At 48.0% G+C, this 22506-nt stretch overlaps 1 protein-coding gene across 1 annotated transcript in view; it reads left to right on the plus strand.

Moving 5' to 3' along the window:
- Positions 1-22506, plus strand: part of LRP8 (low density lipoprotein receptor-related protein 8, apolipoprotein e receptor) — a 41177-nt gene that overhangs the window by 17481 nt on the left and 1190 nt on the right. Inside the window, exons 4-16 of the mRNA XM_008937492.1 lie at positions 5843-5965; positions 6310-6432; positions 9273-9392; positions 9522-9647; positions 11492-11663; positions 14273-14500; positions 15035-15153; positions 16573-16712; positions 18583-18724; positions 19172-19324; positions 19990-20220; positions 21749-21817; positions 22031-22203. Coding sequence (XP_008935740.1) covers positions 5843-5965; positions 6310-6432; positions 9273-9392; positions 9522-9647; positions 11492-11663; positions 14273-14500; positions 15035-15153; positions 16573-16712; positions 18583-18724; positions 19172-19324; positions 19990-20220; positions 21749-21817; positions 22031-22203 — 1919 coding nt within the window. The remainder of the gene's footprint in view (positions 1-5842; positions 5966-6309; positions 6433-9272; positions 9393-9521; positions 9648-11491; positions 11664-14272; positions 14501-15034; positions 15154-16572; positions 16713-18582; positions 18725-19171; positions 19325-19989; positions 20221-21748; positions 21818-22030; positions 22204-22506) is intronic.

Consider the following 22506-nt stretch of genomic DNA (forward strand, 5'->3'; position numbering starts at 1 on the left):
CCGCGGCTGCTGTAAGGAGAGCCGTTCACGTCTGTGCAGCAGCTGTGTGCCTGACAAGGAGCGTTTGTGCCTCAGACGGCGTGGCTGGGTGCTCAGCCCAGCAGGGTCGGGTGTATTCCATGCTCCTTTCATTTTTTTTCCTCGAGAGGAGGTGGGAGAGCTGCTGGATGGTATCGTGCATCAGTAGAGATCTGTTTCACTAGAAAGACAAGGCATGGAAAAGGGGGAAAAATGTTCAAAGCCCTCAGGCTGCGTGGTGGGGTCACAGCCTGGAGGTTAGAAGCCACAATGCTAAAGGGAATATATGATCAGCAGAAAAAAAAAAAAATTAATTTCCTGTCTCTGAAGTTAGAGTATACTGAACAAAGCAGTCAAGACCAGCATCTCTGAAGAATCCAGGCTGAAAATGCACTTTGAGCTCGGCTTGATAAAGGCACAGAGCTAATAAATAATGGATTTCTTTTCAGCTGGCTTTATGCATTTAACATGGTGTTGTTGGTGTGCATGGTATTTTGAATGTTTCATCTATTTTTAGCCACTAAACTGTTCAAGCTGGTCACTTACCTGAGAAGGGACAGAGAGACAAGAAAAAAAGAGCAAAATGTTTTGCTAAAATATTCATAACCACAAGATTGAAATAAAATTAAATACTTACATAGCTGTATATATTTAGCAGCTCTGACATTGGGCCACCTCTGGGGATGAAGGCAGCAACCACCTGCAGAAACCAGACATTTTTGCAGAAGCACCTAAGAAAATATACCACTTTTGCCAGCACCATCTTTTCCTACCCAGGACAACCCTGATTCCAGGCTGCTGAGCTCAGAGCAGCTGTGTGGGAGAGCCCTTCAAGGATCAGGGGATCAGACCCTCTCCCAGGCAGGGAGGGGCAGGTGTAAATTTTGTGGCTTCTTTAGCAAGAGGAGGAGGATGTAGCACATCCTGGACACCACTGTTCACACTGCAGGAGAGCCACAGGTGATCCTAGAGCTGCTGTGCCTTTAAAAGAGCCAAGGACTCTTTTAAAAGAGGTGAGAGCAAAGGAGGAGAAGCCAAATATGTTTTGTTAGGAAGAGAGCAGTTTTGATTGCTGGGTACAGTGTTATCATTGCTGTCACACTCCTTCCAAGTAGGGATGGGTTAGGTGGGATGTCTTTTCCTTCATTTCCAAGAAGGTGATACTGGAGCTGATGGAGCTCTTGGGCAGCAGGTACCCAGGCTGTACTTCCAGGGTCTGAAGCATCACAGGGACAGTGAGGTCAGGAGACAAAGTTGGTTCCAGGCATCCTTTCAGTAGGAAGTGACTGCCAGGTGGGAACATGTCTGGGGGAGATGTGTGCTGATGGCTGGGACAGCCTGTGTTGTTTGGTGCCTCTTTCCATTCTGAGACCTCTAGACAACCTGGTACTTGCATGTCCTCTGAATCGGGAGGTGGTGGCCAGGCCCACACTGCAGACACAGATGCAGAACTGGGTCTGGCACAGGGGCCTCCCAGCAGAACTGATCTGTGTCCCACAGGTTGCATTCCCTGCAGGATGGCTGAGTTCAGACCACTCAGGAGTGGGAAAGGTGAGCTCTCTTCTGCTTCCCCCAGCAGCCCCCAGCTTCACCAAGCAGCACCTCCAGATCTGCCAAGGGCATGCTCCCTGGGGCAGGGGACACAGCTGGGCACGGCTGCAGCACAGCACAGTGCTGACAACCAGTGGAGGAAGGAGGAAATGTGGCACAAGTGACTTGAGGCATATCTCCTGCTGGCACAGATTTAGCGCTTCAGGGTTTTTTTCCAGTAACTCTCAGTACACCTGAGCTGCAGCTTCTCTACCCGGGAGAAATGGGCATGTGAGCTCCTGCTGCTGCTTTCAGGGTGGTGGGCCAGGAAATGGTGAGAGTCAAAGCCCTGTGGTTTAGCTCCTGCAGTGCCCCTCTGTACAGAGAGCCTGGGTCTGCCTTTTGCACCCATGCAAGCTCAGAGCCACCAGTGCCACGGGGGAGCACAGGCCTGCTGGGGAGGGGAGGAATCCCCCACTGTGAGGGGGAACCTCGGGTGGTAGCCAGGAGAGGACTTGCAGCACTGAGTGCTCATGTAGCTGGTGGGACGACTGGATCAGAGTCAAAACTAACACACTGTCCCCATCCTAAGTGCAGCTCTTGGTTGGGTGCACATGCCTGCAGGAGCAAAGTGACATTTGAGAGCTCTAGAAATTCTGAACCAGTGTTCATCTGGTGAGCCGAAGAGTTTAGGGATTGACCTTTATTATGTTCTTTCCTCTCCAGAAATTCTTTTTTTGAGATCAGTGGCACGTGGGGGGTGGCAAGGGTGTGACACTGCTCTATCCCCTGAGCAACAGGGAGGACACAAGCACCACTAGGTCTGACTGGATTAAAACTGCAAATGCCAGCACTACGTCTTCTCTTGGAACTGACAATTGTATGGGGTTTGCATTGTATAAAATAGAGGGATGGGAGCTAATGGTTTAAAAAAAAATGTCATGAGGCCATCACCAGTCATTTGTTATAATCATTTTGGGGTGATGAACGAGTAGAGCAGAAGTGAAGGGTGACAATTGGTGAATGGGTTTTGGCAGCAAGACAGCAAATAAATAGGAGGGAATGAGTCATTTCAGGGGAGCGTGCGAGAACATTGGGTGGTTAGGGTTTTTTTCCCCTAGCATATATATTCAAATATGGATATATATTTATAAAATGAACATTAGGTTAGATCTATTAGTCTCCAAATCTGGAATGGTTATATTTTAAAATGTCCTTTGCAACTCACATTAGGGCATCCAGGAGGGAGAATAAGTAATGCTTACAACGGACAGCTAGCAAACAGGTCCCTTGAGACCTGACCTCACACTTGTGTGCCTCTATCTCCCCATCTATGAAATGGGATTGATGCATTTTGCAAATGCTGGGGGTTTCTTGGCATTGAGTTTATTGGGGGGGAACACACACACAAAAAAAAATATAGAAGACAGAAGAAACACAGGCTCAGGCTTGGAATCTGGAATATATCTGAATGTTGCTGAGTTTGAGCAACACAGCTTCATGCCCAGTATTTGCAAATGGGAAGTGTGTTTGATTGCACCTTGTTAATTTAGCAGGGCTTTGGTAAATTGTTTAATATTTGATTTGCAGAGCAGATGAGATGGCTGTAAAACTGCTGAGATTTCACTGTTTTAAACCCTCCAAAATTAGCAAAGCAATTTTCTGAATGGCTTGTGCAAATAAACAGCACAGCTCTTTCCTCTTTTGGGGATATTGCTCTGCTTTGGGAATGGCCCTGACAGCAACCTGCTGTCAACTGTGCCAGTGGTGCTGAGATGGGTTCCTGTCCCAGTTCCAGGATAATAGAGTTCCTGGGCCCTCTCCCCTCAAACTTATGCTCTCCATGCCAGGTATAAACACAGTGTTGTCTCTCCTCCTACTGAAAAACTCACCAAAAAATAGAAATGCTGTACATGCATTTTAATACCTTTGTGATTAGTTAGAGTTGTTACTGTATCTGCTCTTTTTAGATGTCTGTTAAGATGCTCAGGGGCCACTCCATAAAAGTCTGAACTTCCACAGCTCTGCTGGAAGTGAGACAGTTCCTACAAAATTTGACTTCATTTTAATTTGGTTTAGGATTAGAAACCTTTCTATTCTTAGCATCTAGCTATAACTGCTTTTTAGAAGAAGAGTACAACTGAGAACTATTAGTAGGCTTTATAACAACTGTCTTCCAAATCTGTAGTTGTTCCCATGCAGATTTACTTGGTAAACTGGTGACCTGTTCCTGCTCCAGGAAAGACAAGGCCCTATTGGCTTTACACTCTTACACTTTTGTGGTGGGTTAATACTTATAGGCAGAAATGGAGGACTGTCCTTTCTTGTCTCCAGATATACAAGTTACTACAGAAAAAGTGAAATAACCTTTTTCATGGTGTGTTTAAGATGAGAAATAATTGTGGCAAGGGAATTTTCAGCAAGACGTTTTGGAATAGCTTTGCAACAGCCAGGGGCTGGTTGGGATGAGGTTGGGATTGCCTGGGGGGAAGGTGGTCTCCATTGTTAGGGCTCCTCCAGGCAGGTGGTTGCACATGGCAGGAGGGGTTTGGGCAGAAGTGCCTCTGCCTCCCTGCAGGAGCTCTCAGTGCCACTTCCAGGTCTGTGATTCTCCCAGACCACAGCTTTGTTTCTTCCGCTCTTCGCTCTTCTCTGTTGAGAGCAGCAGTTCCCACGTGCTTGGTTTGGAGCTGCTGTCCCAGATATCCTACTGAGGTTTCCCATTTCTGTGCCTGGGTTTATTAGCTGAAATGTGGTGACATGGCTGATCCTTATGCTTGGGATTTTTTTCTCACTTTGCAGCTTTTTATGAATATAGTGCATATGGCTTTCCTCTCCAAGGAGCAGTGCTATTTCCAACCTCTCCTCGTGGGAATACTGTGTACTTCTAAGGGCAGCATTCCTCCCTTCCCCCACTAGTTCCACAGTTGTGGCTTTTCCTGTCTCTTGTGTCCTTCACCAGCTGAAGATGCACTAGAGCTAGGTCCAGTGAAGCAGTCATGAATCTGGATCCTTCATCCTGTGGGGTGCACTCACCAACAATCCTGAGCCTTTGTGCAATGAATACTTTATGGAATCAATGCTAGCTCAGTTCATGTCTGTGGCTCTTCCTGGGTTATCTGAAAGTAGTAATTTTTATATTAGAACCAGTTTGTCAAATTGTCAGGGAAGCTCTGCCACATAGCTCTCACCTCCCGTGTAGTAACATCAGTGCTGACCTCCTCCAGCTATTCAGAGGCAGTGATTTTCTGTCATATGATAGCAGGACGTAATCAGTGAGATGGAAAGGCTGGAATCAAGAGCTCTCCAGGGTGTGCTGCCTTAATAGGATTTTAAGGAAACATCTGTAAGATGGTCCCTTCAGAAGTAAGCTGTGTAGTGTGTCCCAGGGGTGAGGAGCCTGTTTTGCCAGTGACAAGCTGCAGCCCCTTGCTGGCTAGCGAGTGCCTGTACCTTTTGTCAGCCTGAGTCTGGTCCCAGTGAGGGAGGTCTCACTCAGGGTAACCTTGAGAGGGAAACGTGACTGCTTTTGGTATGATCTGCACAGCTGCCTTTTGTTTTTTTGCCAACTTTGCTGTTATCAGCAAAGTCTGTAACAATCTGACCTGCACAAATAAGCCTCAGGCTTGAAACCTGGCCTGACACTGTGGAGAGGGCCTGTAAGCCCAAGGAACACCAAGTCACAGTGCAGTGGAACTCTTCTGCTTCCCAGTGGTCTGGTATTTAGTAACCCCAATGATGGTGTCTGTGTCTCTAGCTAGCTTTGTCCCTGGTGTGACCACACTGGCTTTGGCAGAGAGAGTCAATGCATGTCTCTGGCCCATGCCCTTAGCCTGAATGTTGCAATGTACCTGACACAGAAATCTGTCGGAAGGAGGGGTGAGGAGCAGTTGCTTTTGCCTACCCAGTGCTACTCTACACTCTTAGCTGGAAAGCAGCCTGGCCTCTCACATAGACTGAAGACCCCAGAGGAGCTCCACTGCTGATAGTTTTGTTGCCTGCTCTCTTTCTTGTGTCTCACCCAAGAAGCTTCCCCGCCTGCACTGACTTGTTTTGACTAGATCTGCTCATACAGGCTCTGGGGCTCTTTTCCCAGAGGTGCAGCAGATGACCTGGGGTGGCAGAGGGGCTCAGGAGGACAGTGGCCGAGGCAGCTGCTGCCTCTGCTTTGCTGGAAGCAGCCGATGCTCTGTGATGTTCGACACTCCAGCAGTGTCAGAGGTGCGGGGCTGGAAGGTACCACACAGAAGATCCAGGTCCTGTGTGGCTAATGCTCAGATGTGTTGCCTTAAAGCTCTGGTGACGTGCCGGCCGGATGAATTCCAGTGCGGAGACGGGACCTGCATCCACGGAGCCAAGCAGTGCGACAAGGTGCACGACTGCCCCGACAACAGCGACGAGGCGGGCTGCGTCCAAGGTGGGTACAGGCAGCTCTGCACTCCCCGTGCGCCCTGCTGCAAGTCTGCTAGAGCTGTTGGAAAGGGAAGAGGCACGTGCTGCTCCTCTGGGCCATGGCAGGCTGCTCCCTGCAGAGGATTTTAAGCTGTTTTGGCAGTGGGGTAGCTTGGGAGAGATGATTGTGCTGAGCAGGCAGACTGCGTGATGTGAAAAGTTTCTTGCATGGTACTCAGGCTTCATGTTCATTTGCTTAATCCCATCCCATTTCTGCTAATGACACCCTCTTGAAGCTTTATGTCAGGCCTTTTGTTATCATGAGCCTGGTCTAACTTAGTTGCTTTCCTCTCTTGCCCGACACGACAGAGTCAGCATGTGAAAGTCCCAGCAAGTTTCAGTGTAAGAGTGGAGAGTGCATTGACGGAGGCCAAGTGTGCGATTCACATAGAGACTGCAGGGACTGGTCTGACGAGCCTCTGAAAGAATGTGGTACAGTACTTGCCTTCTACGTGTTGCTCCTGTTGTAACTGCTTCCCCTCTCCTCCATCTGGTGCTCACAGCTTTGAGTGTAACCACATGTAGCTGCTAATGCTATTTCTCACTCTGCTCCTCTCTCCTTGCCTTTATTCTCTCATCACCCTTCATATGAATATAATTAGTAGCCTAGTCTGATCATCTGTAAGTTTGAACTGTGCCCTTCTCAGCTCAGCTTTTATTCTTGGAGGGATGTATGAACTGAGCACAGGACTAGGAATCAGGAATACCTCTTTCCCCAGATATTAGTGTTCTCCACAGCACAGACTCGTTTATTTGGCCTCATTGCCTAAATTATCTTTGAATTGCAAGATGATGATAACATCACAAAAATTTAGCAATTTAGCATTGGGGACATTCTTTGAAGGTGAAAACACATGGAGTGGCAGCAATCATTGAGAGATGACTTCAGCCACTTCTGGGTTTTACATGTTGTTGCTGCTTCCCTCAGAAATGAGAGGAGGTTGCTCTGCACAGCATCCTGCCAGCACTGGGCTAGTGAGAAGGTGGGAGCCACGAGAGCAGGGCTGCCAGGGTCAGCAGAATGGAAATCCCAGGCCAGAGAGCTGTGCTGCTCTCCCTTGGGCAGCCCCTGTCTCACCTTTCCCACCAAGCACTGTGGGCACCAACCCCAGTCTGGAGCATTACCCAAACACATGGTTTTCTCACCAGTGCAGAAATGTCTCGTTCAGCATCCCTTTCCATGACATCATGGAGCTCCATGCCTGCCTCTTAAATAACTCACATTCAGGCAGAACTGTCAGTCTCTCCTCTGTGTCAGACAAGAAGTGTGTGTGCATGCCTAGTGAGGGTGCTCTGACCCTGGATATGCCCTTGCTTTCTTCCACACTAATCCACATTTCCATGTCTTTCTGAGTGGGTGTTGTAGCTTGTCTGCATGTGGAAGTCTCCCAACAAAGCTGGCAGCCTGGTTTGTCTTAGGAGACTGGGCAGTGGCATGGCACAGCTGGGCTTGGTGCCCAACCTTATGGTGGTACCATGGCTGATTTGGTGCAGCCCCAGGCGTTCTCTGAGTCAGGAAACTGAGCAGAGAGTAGCCCCCAAAGGAAACGTGTTTGAGAGTGCAGGGTGATGTGGATCACTGTGGATGTAATGCCCATGCACAAGTAATCCATGCAGAAGGCAGAACATTCAGGACATGCTCCTCATTTTGGTGTGCCTGTCTACTGCAGTGCCCTCTGAGGTTCCACAAAAAAGCCTGGCAGAAGACAAAACATCACTTGTCTTGTTTTAGGCAGGCAGTGAGTGTTCTGCTGAAATTTGGGTAATGGGCTGCAGCTGCCCAGCAGAAAGAGAACAGGCTGCAGTCTCTGCTGCTGGCTCCTCCTCAGCTCCCATTGAGAAGTGCAGCAAGTGAACCAGCACTTGATTTACAGCCTCTAAATCTCTTCCAAAAAGCACCTCTGAAACCATGGGAATCATCTGAGTGAGGATTTGCTTGTTAGTTGAAACAGCCTTTGCAGACAGCAGTTGTGCATGTTTATGACCCAGTTTGCTAGAGGCCTAAGTGTAGGATTAGGTGCTATCCATTAATAAACATCACTGAGCAGTGACAACACACAGTGTGGCTCTGTTGACACCTTTCTGGAGGCTAGTGAACTTGCTCTGTTAATCATGTATTGATATCTCTGTGTGTGTGTCTTTGATAGGAAGGTGAAAGCATCCCAGAGCTGAGATGGGGTTCCTTCTGGAAGGGCTTTTTCCTGGTCTTACTGACTTAATTGGCTATGGTGGTTTTAATTTGCTGTGGTTGTTTTAATTTTCTTCCAAGAGCACTGGTTTAATGGCTCTGCTATACTGCTCACCTGCAGTGTGCTGGGAAGAAGTAGAAGATAAGATAAATGAAAAATTTACCTTTAAATTGCATTACAGGCTGAGGCAAATCAGTTTTGCTTGTTCTAGTGAGCCCACTGTCCCTGAAATCCCACAGCTTTCTGTTCAACAGCCTTACTTGGGGAGAGGAATTTCTCTTCACCTTGTGTAGGTTAATTACAACAAGAAATGTTATTTCTGACAGGAAACCAGCTTTCCTCAACTTTTTGTTCAGCTCTAGTTACAAGGATCCATTTAGTCTGTTTTTCATTTCAGCACTTGAAAGCAGGATCAGAGAGGTGGCCTTGGATTAGACAGAGACCCAGGAGAGGATGGGGGCTGTTGCTTCATAAGTGGCACACTTGGGCTGATGCAGGCTGCCAGCAGAGACTGTCATGTGGGATGTGTTTGTGGGAGGACTGTATCTCAGTGCTAATGGAATATCTGACAGACTGTACTTTGGTGTTTTCTGGAAGTTTCACATAGATCATTCCTTGGAGCTAGATGGGAAAATAGTACAGTATTTCAAAATAGCTGGCCCCTGGGAGATGAGACTCCCCCAGCATGAATTATTAAAGCTCAGAGAGGCTGTTCAGAAAAGTCAACATTAGCCAGCCCATGGGGAAGAAGGAGTCTCCTGGAGAGAGCCCTTAGGTCCCTTGGAAGTTTCTGACATGCGGCAGGACGTGCTCAAAGCAGCAGCTCTCTGATGGGATGAGCTGCAGCGACTCACTCAGGCTGCATCCCCAGGGCTCCCTGTTCCCTTAGCCACTGGCTTTCACTCCACACCATCCCACAGTGCTGCTCTGGAATAATGAAGAGCAAGAAAGGGGGTGGCTTCCTATTTGCGGAGTCCCCGATGTGCTGCTCAAAAGCTGATAGAGATGGGAGAATCTCTGAGGATGCCAACCTTACAATTCAAAGCCCCCCTTTGTCACAGATGGTCTGTGTATCCCTTCCAGGTATCAACGAGTGCTCTCTGAACAACGGTGGTTGCTCACACATATGCAAAGACTTGAAGATTGGTTATGAATGCGAATGCCCGCCCGGATACAAGCTTCTGGATAAAAAAACGTGTGGAGGTAATTTACATGCAAACAGCAGTCCCTTGTGTTTCACCACACAGAGACACGATTCTATTCACTTCAGCGTGGCTCCATCACAGATGGTTTGATTTCGAGTTATTGATGGGTTTCAAACGCTCCTTTCAGACATAGATGAATGTGAGAATCCAGACGCTTGTAGCCAGATCTGCATTAATTACAAGGGGGACTACAAGTGCGAGTGCTACGAGGGATACGAGATGGACACCCTGTCCAAGAACTGCAAAGCTGTAGGTAAGAGCATGCCACAGGCACTGAAACTCTGCTTGCTCAACATCCCAGCCCCAATGAGAGAACACGCTTGCAGGGCTAAGGCGAGAGGAACAGAAACAAAAGGGAGCTAGCAAAGCAAGTAAGCAAAGGCGTTTCATTTTGAGCAGCACAGAGCTGCTGCTCTGATAGCAGATACGTCTCTAGGCAAGAAGTACTGATCGTGCAGATCAGAATATTTTAACAGAGCAGGATTACAGTCACGAGTCGGCTGTTTGAAGCTGAAAGTAGAAAAGAAAGTCTCTTGACAGGTGTTATTAAAAACAGTGCAGCAAAAACATTTAGTGGTAGTAGTATTCTTCCCTTTAGGAAGAAAACATCCCAATTAAAGCACAGTAGGTTAGCCACCTCCCCACCCTCCCAGCCTCTTATGCAAATACCAGCATGAACACCAGCAGTTTGCTCGACCTTCTTGCAAAAATTAATGTTAATCTCAGAGGGATAGAAAACTGAATTGTGCAAGACTGAGCATTAGCCATGCTGGGGGTTCCTTCAGTGGAGATAGTGGGTCTCTTGGGGGAACAGCAAGTTACCTGCAGTACAAAATGGCTTCTGTAGTATTATCCTGAAAATCCACGTGGCCTCTTTCTTCCCAGATTCTGTATGGTCTGCACAGTGTCCTGCTGTCCTCATAAAGTCTGTGTGTCTCACACCTGCAGTGAGGCAGGGCTGACCCAAATCCAGGGACACTGATCTGCTTGTTGGATAAAAAATTATGTTGTGCCCAAGAGTCTGTGCTGGGAACCCTGCAGCACAACATATTCCAGAGCTGGAACCTTGTCCCAGCTCTTCCCTTTCAGTATTGTGTTCCTTGATCCCCCTTTGTCCTTCCCAGTGGAAAGATGTTCTCTAGGATCCTCTGCTGGTCACTGTTGGAGACAAACCCATCTAACCCACTTAAGCTCATCCTGAGCCTCCCATCCTGTCCCTGCCTCAAACAGGGAGGTGCACAAAGAGCGAATTAAAGCTTTAGCTGTTTGACTCAGCCTCTTTTAGCAACACTTAAGAACTTGGAGACTCATGTGATCTGCTACTTGCAGAGGGCAAGGATGCACACCTCTTGGCTTGACCCTAGAGACATAGGTGTCTGCCTTCTGCAGCAGGAAACTGGGCTCTGTGGGGCCTGCTGTGAATCACCATGGAGGCTACAGTGCTGGCTGTGGTCTTCTAAGCAGAGTAGCTGTTGGGTTCCTATGTGTTCTGCTCTCCTACTTTTGGAAAGTTCAGGTCAGCTTTATGCTTCTTGAGAGACTCTGGCCTGAGATCACAACTGCAGTGGCAGTATCACCACCACCCAGGCTGCAGGCTCTGACCCCACTAAAGGAGATGTGAACTGGCTGAGCCCAGGCACTCAGGTGGACTGTGTGGGTTCTACGTGTATCCAAAAGTCTAAAATTCCTCCCTGGCAACTAGTCCTGGCTTTGCTGGCTATCGTGCTTCAAGTCTGGCTGCCTCCCTCCCCTCCAGCCAGCCCAGAGGGTTGTCTCTTCCTTGTCCTGGCCACAAGTCAGCACAATCTGGCCTGTGTATTTTGTATGTAAAATGTGCAACTGAAGGTGAGGACGTTCCCCAGAGCTGTGCCTGTGTCTCAGCAGAACGGGCAGCCCCAGAGCCGGCGGTGCTGCAGCCCTCCCTGGCCACGCCTGGCAGCTCTGCCTCGGGGAGCCCTTGGCTCCTGGGGTGCTGTGAGGCTGCCTTGCAAAGCAGCACTGTCAGTGACCCATCCTTCTGTTGTTTGAGAAGAGAAAGCTGAGTCCAGCCCTGGGGCCAGCTGCAGAGATGACAAAGGTGTTTATTCTCTCTGGCAGGGAAGAGCCCATACCTCATCTTCACCAATCGCCACGAGGTCCGCAAGATAGACCTGGTGAAACGGGACTACTCCCGCATCATTCCCATGCTGAAGAACGTCGTGGCACTGGACGTGGAGGTGTCAACAAACAGGATATATTGGTGTGATTTGTTCTACCGAAAAATCTACAGGTGAGGGGCAAGAGAGGACGTGGTTGGGTACCCTGCCAAAGCTGTAGTTCAGCTTTGTAGTCCCCTTAAGGACAATCCACAGAGAGCAGTGCAGGGCACGGGGAACCTGAGGGCTTTTCTTCCCTGTTAAGGCCCAGACTTTGTAAGCTTTTATAGGAGTTGATAAAGAAATCGGGCAGCTTGTGCAGTTACATGTCTTGCTAACACAGGAAGGCTTTTTGTCAGCAATAGATCCTGCTGCATCTGTGCCATTACACGCAGGCTCTTGTTCCCCGAGTCACGGCATCTGCCGCTGCGCCGTGTGCTTGCCCCACGTGAACCCCACAGCACTTAGCATCTGAAAGCACAAAGGAGGCAAACAGTGGGAGCAAGGAGGTAGCAACACCGATTCTAGCTGCCCTCTGTAGTCACCAGCAGGCTGGATTTAAATTCATACTTGACCACAGTACACATTCTGTAACTCCTTCTCCCTCCTCCTTCAGCTGTTTTCATGGCATCCATCACAATGTTAAGGATGGGGGTTGTGAGTGTGCCCAGTCAAAAATGCACAAAATTTATGCACTGAAAACCCCCCCCGACTATCCTGATTTGCATAGCTATTGCACCCTATTGCAGCTCCCACAGTGGTTTGTTCTGGGTTTTAGCTAATGGTCAGGCAAGGGTCGATTGGTTTCAGTGTGTGGGAGCCCGGCCAGGGTCTCTGCAGGCTGTGGTAGCTCCCCTGTCACTGGTGGGGAGATCTGCTTGGGTGGTGCCGAGCATTAAGTACTCAGGCATCTAGGCAGGTACCCTAAGCAGGACTGGGGGGCTCTGGGAAGGGGAGGAGGTTCAGAAGACAGCTGGCTGCTTGCACCGAGTCTGGAGGCGTGGGCAGGGGTGGGTAAGGGCTCCATGGGCATACACAGAAATATTCAAGATAAGCTGCTCCTTCTGAGGTCCCTGACACTGAGTGCCCTGGGGTGCTGGGGGCCACTGGACTGTGCTCATACCCTGAACGTGGCTATACCAACCCTTTTGCTTTTTCCAAACAGCAGATTTTTTCTCTTGCATCCTCCTGCTTGCATTAGTTTTAAGTCCCACCTTTTCTGCAGAGTAAGCTGTGTAATTGTAACTTCTTAACGTTTCATATTCCTGTTTAAGGTGCTGCTCCTATCACTAATATGAAACGCTTTTAAACAAAAGGCTGCTGTATCCTTCCAGCAGTGGAGTCCTCTGGGGAAAGGCTGTGTATAGCTGAGAGGCTATCACAGGGTGAAAACTATGGTACAGGAGGTAATTGCTGGCAAGAGACCCCATCTTTGCTAATGGTCACCTTGCATGCCTTTCCAGATCCTTTCCTTTTGAGGTGATGATCCCTTTGGGATGATGGAAGATCTTTTACAATATTCAGTTACTGGGAGAATTGAAATGTCCCCTGTGTTTCAGCTCTCCCATTCTGAAAGCCACCCGAGGCTTCCCCGCCAGGGCAGCGAGTCACCCTGAGGGCACAGCACAAAGGGTTAATGTGTGGAGCTGTGCAGTCAGAACCTGCCGTGCTGGCCAGGCTGAAGTAACAGCCCTGGGAACATCATCGGGTGCCCTGCAGAGCCCCAGGGGTGCCGCTCCTTTGGTGTTGGATCAGGGAGCAACCAAAACCATTCCCTGCAGTGAAGATGCAGCAGTGTGCTGTTAATCCATGACTGCAGAGCCAAGCCAGCCTGGGCTGCAGGCCACAAAACAGCATCAAAAATTCCTGGTTTAGAGATTGGTTTCCAGCTCTCTAACGTGACACTGAAGAGCTCAGCTCCTGTACAACTTAATGCCCTCTCACCCCATGACCAAAGGCAGGGTGGCCAGTGAACAGATTTAAGCCATCGTGCAGTTTCAAATGGTTGGGGATAGGAGGAGGGCAGAAACTTTCTCCTATTTTATAACTTTTTTGAGATGTGCAAAGTTTTTCTAAGGGCCAGACTAAGCTCTTGAAAACACTGATGTAAACTCAGGATAACTCTCAGTTCCTTCAGAATCAGCCTGTGTGCTTGCAGAAGTGACGTTACTCATGAAATATCCACGTGAGATTTGCTGCCTTGCATTATCATTTTGAAAGATTCTGAGGCTGCCACTGATATTTAGTGAGCATTTTCTTTGTATCTGACAAGATCACTTGCCAAATTAGTACAGTTCCATTAATTCCTTTGATGAATCATAATTAGTTACACAGGTCCTAATTCTACAGTACATTTAAGGACGATTATTCGCATGCTGAGTTAACCATTCAGCAGAGCACTGGAGATTATATTCCTAATGTCCATAAATCCAGTGAATCAAAGCTCTCAAAGTTAACGAGCCTGAAGTCAAATGTTTTGCAGAACTGTGCAGTTACAGCAGGAAGCAGGTGGAAGAATCAGATCTCAGTTCCCTGTTCTGGAGCTGCCCGCCAGCCCCTCCAGACACAGGGAAGCACGGCCAAGCTGTAGGGAGAAGTGGAAGGCTGCAGCACGGAGCCCTGCAGGCTGCTCCGTGCGAGGGGCTGCAGCGGTGCCCTGGCAGGCAGGGGCAGAGGCCCCAGCCCAGGCCGGTGTGCCCAGCCCTCTGCCCCGTGCCGGGCGGTGACACTCCTGTCTCCGCAGCGCCTACATCGACAAGGCGAGTGACGCGGCCGAGCAGGTGACGCTGATCGACACCCAGCTCAACTCGCCCGAGGGACTGGCCGTGGACTGGGTGCATAAGAACATCTACTGGACGGATTCTGGAAACAAGACCATCTCCGTGGCCACTGCAGATGGAAGCAGGAGGAGGACGCTTTTCAACAGCGACCTCAGTGAGCCAAGGGCCATTGCTGTTGATCCCACACAGAGGTGGGTGTAAAGACCTCAGGCACTCCTTTCGCCAGCAGAGATGTTCCATCTTCTTTCTGCCTCTCTTACAAATTTGTGGGTGGTTCTCATCTCATCAAGACTTCAGATGCCCTGTAAGATTGAGAGATCTGTTGAACTTAAATGGGACTCATGATATGGTCCAGCTAACTCTTTGCAAGGCCACTGGTGTTAAAGGAAGTTGTAAAACCAACGGTCAGGTCACGTGTTTGATGGGCCTGAGCTGGTCCAGGCACGTAGGTTGTGCTGGGAAATACTCTGAGAAGTGTATGGGCTACTTGGATAAGTGGAGTCCATATATTGAGCTGACACACCAGGAGGGTTACTGAGGTGAGATTTTGCATTCTGGTGCAAGTACCATCTGGGGCAGCGTGTGGCTCCACCAGCTGCATGTCAGAATTAGCTGGAGTGACTCAGGGGGTTTGCTAGAGTAAAGAGAGAACTGGGCATCAATAGCAGTGCAGATTTCTTCTGCTGGAGTCCAGTTGACTGTTCTGTTGTGTCTGTCTCCTCCAGGTTCATGTACTGGTCCGACTGGGGAGACAGAGCCAAGATTGAGAAGGCCGGTCTGAACGGCGTGGGGCGGCGCCTGCTGGTCACCGACAACATCGAGTGGCCCAACGGCATCACCCTCGGCAAGTGCCCAGGCTGGGCCTGCAGCAACCACCACAGCTGACATAAACCTATTTTTATTATTAAATAGTAAAACCAAATTACAAATTTGTAAAGGCAGCTGCACACAAAAGTCCTGGAAATACTCTGGCACTTAGTGCTCCCCGACATGAGCAATTTTATTTCAGCGACAAGCGTAGGCAGTAAGTCCTGCTGCAGTCAGGACCTCGTACTGCAGGAGCTTTGAGTTGCTTTTAGGTGTGCCTAAAGGAAAAGGGAAATTCTAATTCTAGGGGAGGACACAGAGCCAAAATAACCCTTCTGAAGTCCAGGGAGGCATCAGAGAGTCCTTGGTGCTCATGTCTCTGGATCTGTCTCAGATGTAGCATCAAGATCCTTCACTGGAGTGATTAATGCACGGAACATCAGGAAGGACACAGCCTGCAGAACCCCTGCCCAGCACCATGCCTGCCCAGCCTGAGGGTACTGAGACCAAACCCACCTTGGCCCATGTCCTGCATCCTGCTGCCACACCGAGTTGCAGGAGTGGAAAGGAGGATTCTTGCCCCATGGGGCAGCAGGGGTCAGGCTCCCCTGGAGTTACAGCCCTGTCTGTTTAGCACTCTGTAGATGTGAGGTTCTCTGCTTCATTTTCTATTGGAAAATTCTGGCCACAAGAAGGATGTTGGAGACAAATGCTGCTACTGTTGCGTAGTTTTGAAGTGCTACTGCTGTGACAAAAAATGTTACCCTTTAGTAATTAAGAAATTAATTAATGACTTGTTTAATTACAGAAATTGTTTTGTGTTGGCACTCATCCACTTGCATCCTGTTTAGTGAATCTCATCCAAAATGAGTGAATTTGCTCCAGAAAGAGAAATTGAGTGCTTAGCATTCTCAGTCACATTGGATCCTTCCCTCTCCCTCTTACCTCCACCCTCCCCACAACCTGGCTGGCTGTGGTAAGTGTCCCCACCAGCAGCATCCCCCTGGCTGCAGCACAGGAAGGATTTCTGGACCCTTCAGAGAGGTGTGTCAGTTCAGTCACAGTTACTGTTCTCCGGCCAGGAGCCACGGACTGAATAGCCTTAAGGAGGATGGAGCTTCTCACTCAGGCACTGGTGGAGTGACTCTGGCAAGGCCAAACTGCTGCTGGCCTGCTCCTCCTGGGAACAAAAGAACCTCGTTGTACAAAGCTGTCAGTCAGGCATTCCCCCTCCAACACACACCCCAGAATGTTCCTCCTTTTTAATCTTATTTATAGGGTCTTAGCCCAGCATATCTGGGCACCGATTCAAAATCAGAACTAGTGTTAAATAAAAAAATAAAGGCCCAATAATAAAGAGATTAGTCATGCTGCCAGAAGGAAAATCATGCTGGGCAAGAGAAAAAGGATTGCAGGAGATGTGTGTGATTTTGCTTCATTGTGTTTCACTTCTCAGATTTGCTGAATCAGCGTCTCTACTGGGTGGACTCCAAACTGCATTCGCTGTCCTGCATTGATTTCAACGGCAGCAACAGGAAAGTCCTGATCTCTTCTGTTGACAACCTGAGCCATCCTTTCGGCCTAGCAGTGTTTGAGGTAAGAGCTGCAGAGGGCTGCAGAACAGCCTGGAGACAGCAAGAGGTCTCAGAGCTCTCCCTGGCTCAGGGCTTTGCCTTTTGCAGAGCACAGAAGGCTCAGCGAGGGTGTTTGCTGCTATAGAAACCGATCAGCCTGGTCTGGGTTCAGCTGGAAAGTTGTTCTCTAAAGCCCTGACTTGGGAGTGATGTGTTGTCTCATGCTTTTAGCCAGTGCAGTACCAGTGCCTGGTGTGACCCCCGCCCACAGCACTGGAAAATGGGTCGTGGCTTTTCCTTGGTTTGAACTGAGCCAACTGTCTGTGCTAGGGACAAAACTATGAGCAGGGGGAGGGAGAAGCCACTGACTGTGATCAGCAGGTGGGACAGCATTCACTGAGTGACCTGCAACATGTCGCTTGTCTTTTGCAAGCCAGACTTGGAGGGGAGCTGCACGGGCTTGTTCCTGCTCCTGTTGTCCATCCCAGCATCTGCAGAAGTATCCTCAGAGATGTGTTCCCCTGTCTCAGGAGTCTCAAGGCCTCAGCAGGATGGGGGGGGCGCAGGGCTCCCCCTGCAGTCACTCTGTGCTGGTGCCTTGCTATGGCCTGGGCGTTGGCACTGAAAAGGTGTTTGTTCACCTGGCTCCAAAGAGGTCAGATGTGGAAGCAGTCAGATACTTCTCTGTCAGGACATGCAGACAGTGCCACCCATCAGAGAAATTTCCCTCTTCTCAAAATTACAGCTCTGATCCTACAAGACTTTTGTTTTCACAAAGACTTCCAACTCCTGTTTGAGTCTGTTCCATTGAAAACCCACTTAGGCTTGTAGATTCACTACTCTTGTACCATTCAGTGTGACACTGTAGCCTTACTCAAAGCAGTGATAATTAATTAAATAGTAGTTTGGATCCTCGCATGTCATCAGGGAAGATCTAAGACCTGCTGAGCTCTGAAGAAATGACTGCCTAAATGGGCATCCACACTTCTGCCATTGTGTGTACACAGGTACCCAGAGGCAGGGCCCAGGACCAACAGCTTCCTTGCAGTTTGTATCTCATGCTTAAAATCTTCACACATCTTTGAAACTGCATTCCCCATCCTATCTCAGGAGTACTCCACAGTGTGGGAGATGTAATTCAGATCCCTGCTTTGCCTGGGTGGAAGCAGAGAGACAATCCAGCTCTTCCTCCCCTCTTTAGAGGATTTCAGGGTATGACTAGCCTGGGGCAGTGAAGTCTCCTCTCTTGTAGCTAAGCTCCTTTTTGTGATTGTTTTAATGATTATGGGAACAAAAGCTTCAACTTTGGCACCTCACTCTAGGTAAGATACAGCAGAGAGAGGTGTCTGGTTGGCTCCCTGTCAAGGTGTGCATCAGCCTCCTTTATTTGCTCCTCATTTCACTTAACTAGGTTGGCTTTTGAGTCTGTGAACCCCTCTTTATTAAAACCATTAGTCCTCCCATGCAATGTGGGTGATACCTGGGCATCAAACTTAGGACACAGGTTTCCCCAAGACATTACTGCTCTACAGTTTTACCCTCATCAGCAGTGTTTGGAGGAATCTCTTGGATTATTTGACCTCTTTACATCCATCCTTATCTGAATGGCTGGTTGGAATAACAGACAACCCTTTTGCTTTTGATGATTTGCTCCCTCATCTCCACCTCACAGCTACTCAGAATAACTAAGCTGTTCAGAAACATGCAGGGTGGCTGTGCTTTTGAACATTAGAAATCACAGTGTCCAAAACAAAAGCTGAAGATAGAAGTAGAACAAACCAAAGGTGCCCCAAGGTAGGAACACGGAGCGTTGGCTTTGTGACTCCTGGAGTTAATCCAGCTTGAGCTGCCCTGAGCAGAGGCAGGCTGGAAATGCTGATCCTTTCCTGCAGGACAGAGTGTTCTGGACTGACCTGGAGAACGAAGCCATCTTCAGTGCAAACAGGCTGAATGGCTTGGACATCTCAGTTCTGGCAGAAAATCTCAATAACCCTCATGACATCGTGGTGTTTCATGAATTAAAGCAGCCCAAAGGTAAGACACGGCCTCGGGGTATCACGGCCCTAAATCAGGGTTATTTTGAGCTAGTAAATGAAATGCTCCCTGGTGGTTCTTGATGAGAGAGAAAGGACAGGCAATAATGCAAAATCAATGCCTAATGTTTGAAGCTCCTGCATAATTAATTCAGCAGCAGCAGTTATTGAAAAGTCTGCAACTTGATAATAGCTGTTTAATTAGCATCTTTGATAACCATCAGTTATTCTTGTCACCGATGCTTGCCATTCATTATATGTTTAGGTGGTTTTTATAGTAGTGTGTAAGGTCTCGCTCTACTCCAAACTGTGAAGATGCATAAGCAGCCCCATTAATTGCAGTAGGGAGTGGAAGAGAGTCTTCTTAGAGGACCTGATATTTCATTGCCAAGAACAATAAAATAAACAAGGAGGAAAATAACTTGTCTTCTCTTCCATCCTTGAACAGCCCCAGATTCCTGTGAGCTCAGCCCCCAGCCCAATGGAGGCTGTGAGTATTTGTGTCTTCCTGCACCTCAGATCTCCCCCCATTCTCCCAAGTACACGTGTGCCTGTCCCGACAGTATGTGGCTGGGTCCCGACATGAAAAGATGCTACAAAGGTAAACACAGTCACATCCCTGTTCCCCTGCCCCAGCAGCACTGTACTGGCACTGGATGGAGTTCCTGATGGTGGAACACACACCCCAGAGCTTTTGTATTCCACTGCTCCCCGCTTTCTGAGCACAGCCCTGGGCTCTCCTTTGCTGAAAGCTGGCTTGCTTCTGAAAGTGTAACCAGAAAAAGATACAACAGGAGGAGGAAAAAAGGGGCAAGGCCCAGCACTAACAGTGTGAATGCTCAAGAAATCCTTAATATTTGCCACACTGTTGCCCTTTAGATACTGGCTCTGGGGTGGCCACAGTCATGGCTGATAACAGCCTGGAGAGATGAGTGTTTTCAGTGGAGATTTCCCTAACATGCAAATAGTTCTGGTACAGATTCAGTAACTCTTGAAGTAAGGAAAAAACCCACAAGTTTTTGGACTTCTTAACTACCTTCCATCCAGAGTGCTTTGTTACTATTAATAAATTAAGCTGGACTTCAGGAAATCATTTCTGTAGCTTTAGGCAGAGAACTATCGATGGTCTGACTACTTGGTAAATAGAATTGGAATTTAGTTTCTGATGCTAATCAGCAAAGAAGCCTCCCCAGATTTATATCACCATTTGTGATTTGCTTTCTGTACTTACTTTAAGCAAATTTCATTGTTGCTCTTGCTTTTCAGATCTTCCAACCACTTCAGCTCCTGTACTGGTTTCCACAGCTGCAGCATCCGGTGCTGGCAGTACCACAACCACCACAGCTGCACTTGGCAGTGCCAACACCACCACTGAGGTCCCCCCCAAAGCTCTGCCAGAAGCTACGATTACGACTCTGAGTTTTCATCTGCCTTCCACCACAGCCGTCGTGGTAGATTCTGAGATGACCACAGGAAACAGCAATTTATCCCAGCACTGTAAGAGAATGAGATTCCTCTTTTCTTTTCCTGTATATACACCAGAATCTACGCCAAAAAAGCTCATGCACTGGTGGTAACCTGACCTAACATCTGAGTTATTAACAGGTCAGATGCAGGCACAGCAGGAGGCTTCAGTTAGTCTATCTACAGACATCTGTGTTATGGTGGCTGATGTGATTCTAACAGGTCGGGATGTTATGTCAGGTTTTCATCCAGCACACAACAGACTCCAAGAGACAAGGCCCTGGGACAGTCCTTGTCTTGTGCCCAACACTCATTCATCCCAGTGTCAGTGCTGCTTGTAGTGCTGCATACTGTAATGTGGATGATTCCACAGGCACTTCACCTATTTTAATTCATTATTAAGGTGACCCAACACAAGTTGTGAGTAAAAAATGCTTTAGCACACAGCAGCAACAGGGAACCCCTCAAAGCCTGCTGACAAGGCAAAGAAGAAAACCACTTTCAAAAGGAATAAATAATGCTAGTCTAGACTTTACTCTTCAGGACTCACTCAAGACATCAAACAGATCTAGATTGCTTTAAAACCAGTTAAATAATTCTCTTTTTCCGCTAAACATTTCCCTGCCCAGAACAGGCAGTTGCCATTGCACCTGGAGAGCAAACCTGCAGGACCCACCATGCAGCACGTGGGAAGGCAGAACCCAGTCTCTAAAATTTATTCTTTTAAGGTCCTTTTGTGCAAATTTCTTTCAAATGCAATAATTAAGTTTTTAATAAGCCATGGAAGCAAGGTGCTTTAATTGCCCATGTTTGAAGTAGTCTGGCTTATTATTAAGTAAATAACTGTGTGATGGAACAACCTGCCACAGGGAAGTATTTAAAAGGACACTTTGCCTTTTAAATTCCATAAATTGGTGTATCAAAAGACAAACTACAAGTTTCTCCTCTCTCAGCTCCTGATATTTTAGCAAAAATGAATGTTCTGTGCTGATCCCCTACTGCAAGACCTCAGAGCAAACATTTTAAAGTATATAACTTGAAAGGTACCTTCATTTTATTAATTTTTAAAATTTCTTTTTTCCTACAATTGTTTTTTATTCTGGTAAGTACAGTACTGATTTTTGGGGTCGTTGCTGCAGTCTGCCTCAGCATGAAAGAATGAATGGTGTGTGTGTTGACTAACTCCTTAGCTGTAAATAAATTTTAAAAAATTACAAAGGAAAGCTGTGCAGATGGCTTTGAACTTCATTCCTGTTCTGACAGCTCAATAAATCATTCATTGTGTCAGTACTACCAAGTGCTCTACTGTGGGTTTTTAAGAGCTCTATTCACCATCCCCTGATCCGTGTGTGGAATTGCCATGAAATGTCACATTTTTTAAAACTGGCCTCCTGTTTTGTGCTTGAAAGTCAGAGGCAGAAGTCCAGTCACTTCTCAAACTCCAATTACAAAAGCTTTCTGATGGGCAGAGCAACACGGCTACGAACACAGAATGTTCTTTAGAGGTGGCTTTAAAGGCAGCGAAGGAGTGAAATGACCAGAATGTCTTCTGCAATTACAGATGGCAATAACGACCAAGGCTTTGACTCCACTGTGACAGCAGCTGTTATTGGAATTGTCATTCCTGTCGGTAAGCTGATCTGATTTAACCTTTGAAGGAGATCATACCGAAATGCTACTGTAAATACGCTGCTGGCTTTCAGGGGTGGGGTGGGAAGGAGCACGGGAGCTGCTGAAATGGGGAGAAACGGCCCCAGCTTGGAGAGAACTGTGCAAGGACAGAGATCTCCACGGGAGAATCCCAGCAGAGCCATGCCTGGCTAACAGCCCTCTCTTTCCCCAGTGGTCATTGGCCTGCTGTGCATGGGGGGTTACCTCATCTGGAGAAACTGGAAACGGAAGAATACTAAAAGCATGAATTTTGATAATCCAGTGTATAGGAAGACAACAGAAGAGGAGGATGAAGATGAAATCCACATTGGGCGGACTGCCCAGATTGGACACGTCTACCCAGCAGTAAGTATCTGAGGAAACTGCTGATGGGAGGAGATTAATTCTGAGAGGAATACAGAATTATCCCCAGCTGGTTACAGTGTTCATTTTTAATGACAAAAACTTGGGAACTTCTTTAAGAATCATTGAAGAGGCAGAAGCTTCAACTTCTAGGCAGCTGATGCAGTTGTTTTAGAATATAGTGGTCTGTATAATAAGATGTTTTGTTCAGATAAGAGTGGTTGTCCTAACTGACATACCTAGTAAGCTAGCAAGTGTAAGGCCAGCTACCCGAGGAGCTCAACCCCTGACAGGCGACTGCTGAAC

The sequence above is a fragment of the Merops nubicus genome, unplaced genomic scaffold (assembly GCF_000691845.1).
Source record: "Merops nubicus isolate BGI_N331 unplaced genomic scaffold, ASM69184v1 scaffold16430, whole genome shotgun sequence".
NCBI lineage: Eukaryota > Metazoa > Chordata > Aves > Coraciiformes > Meropidae > Merops > Merops nubicus.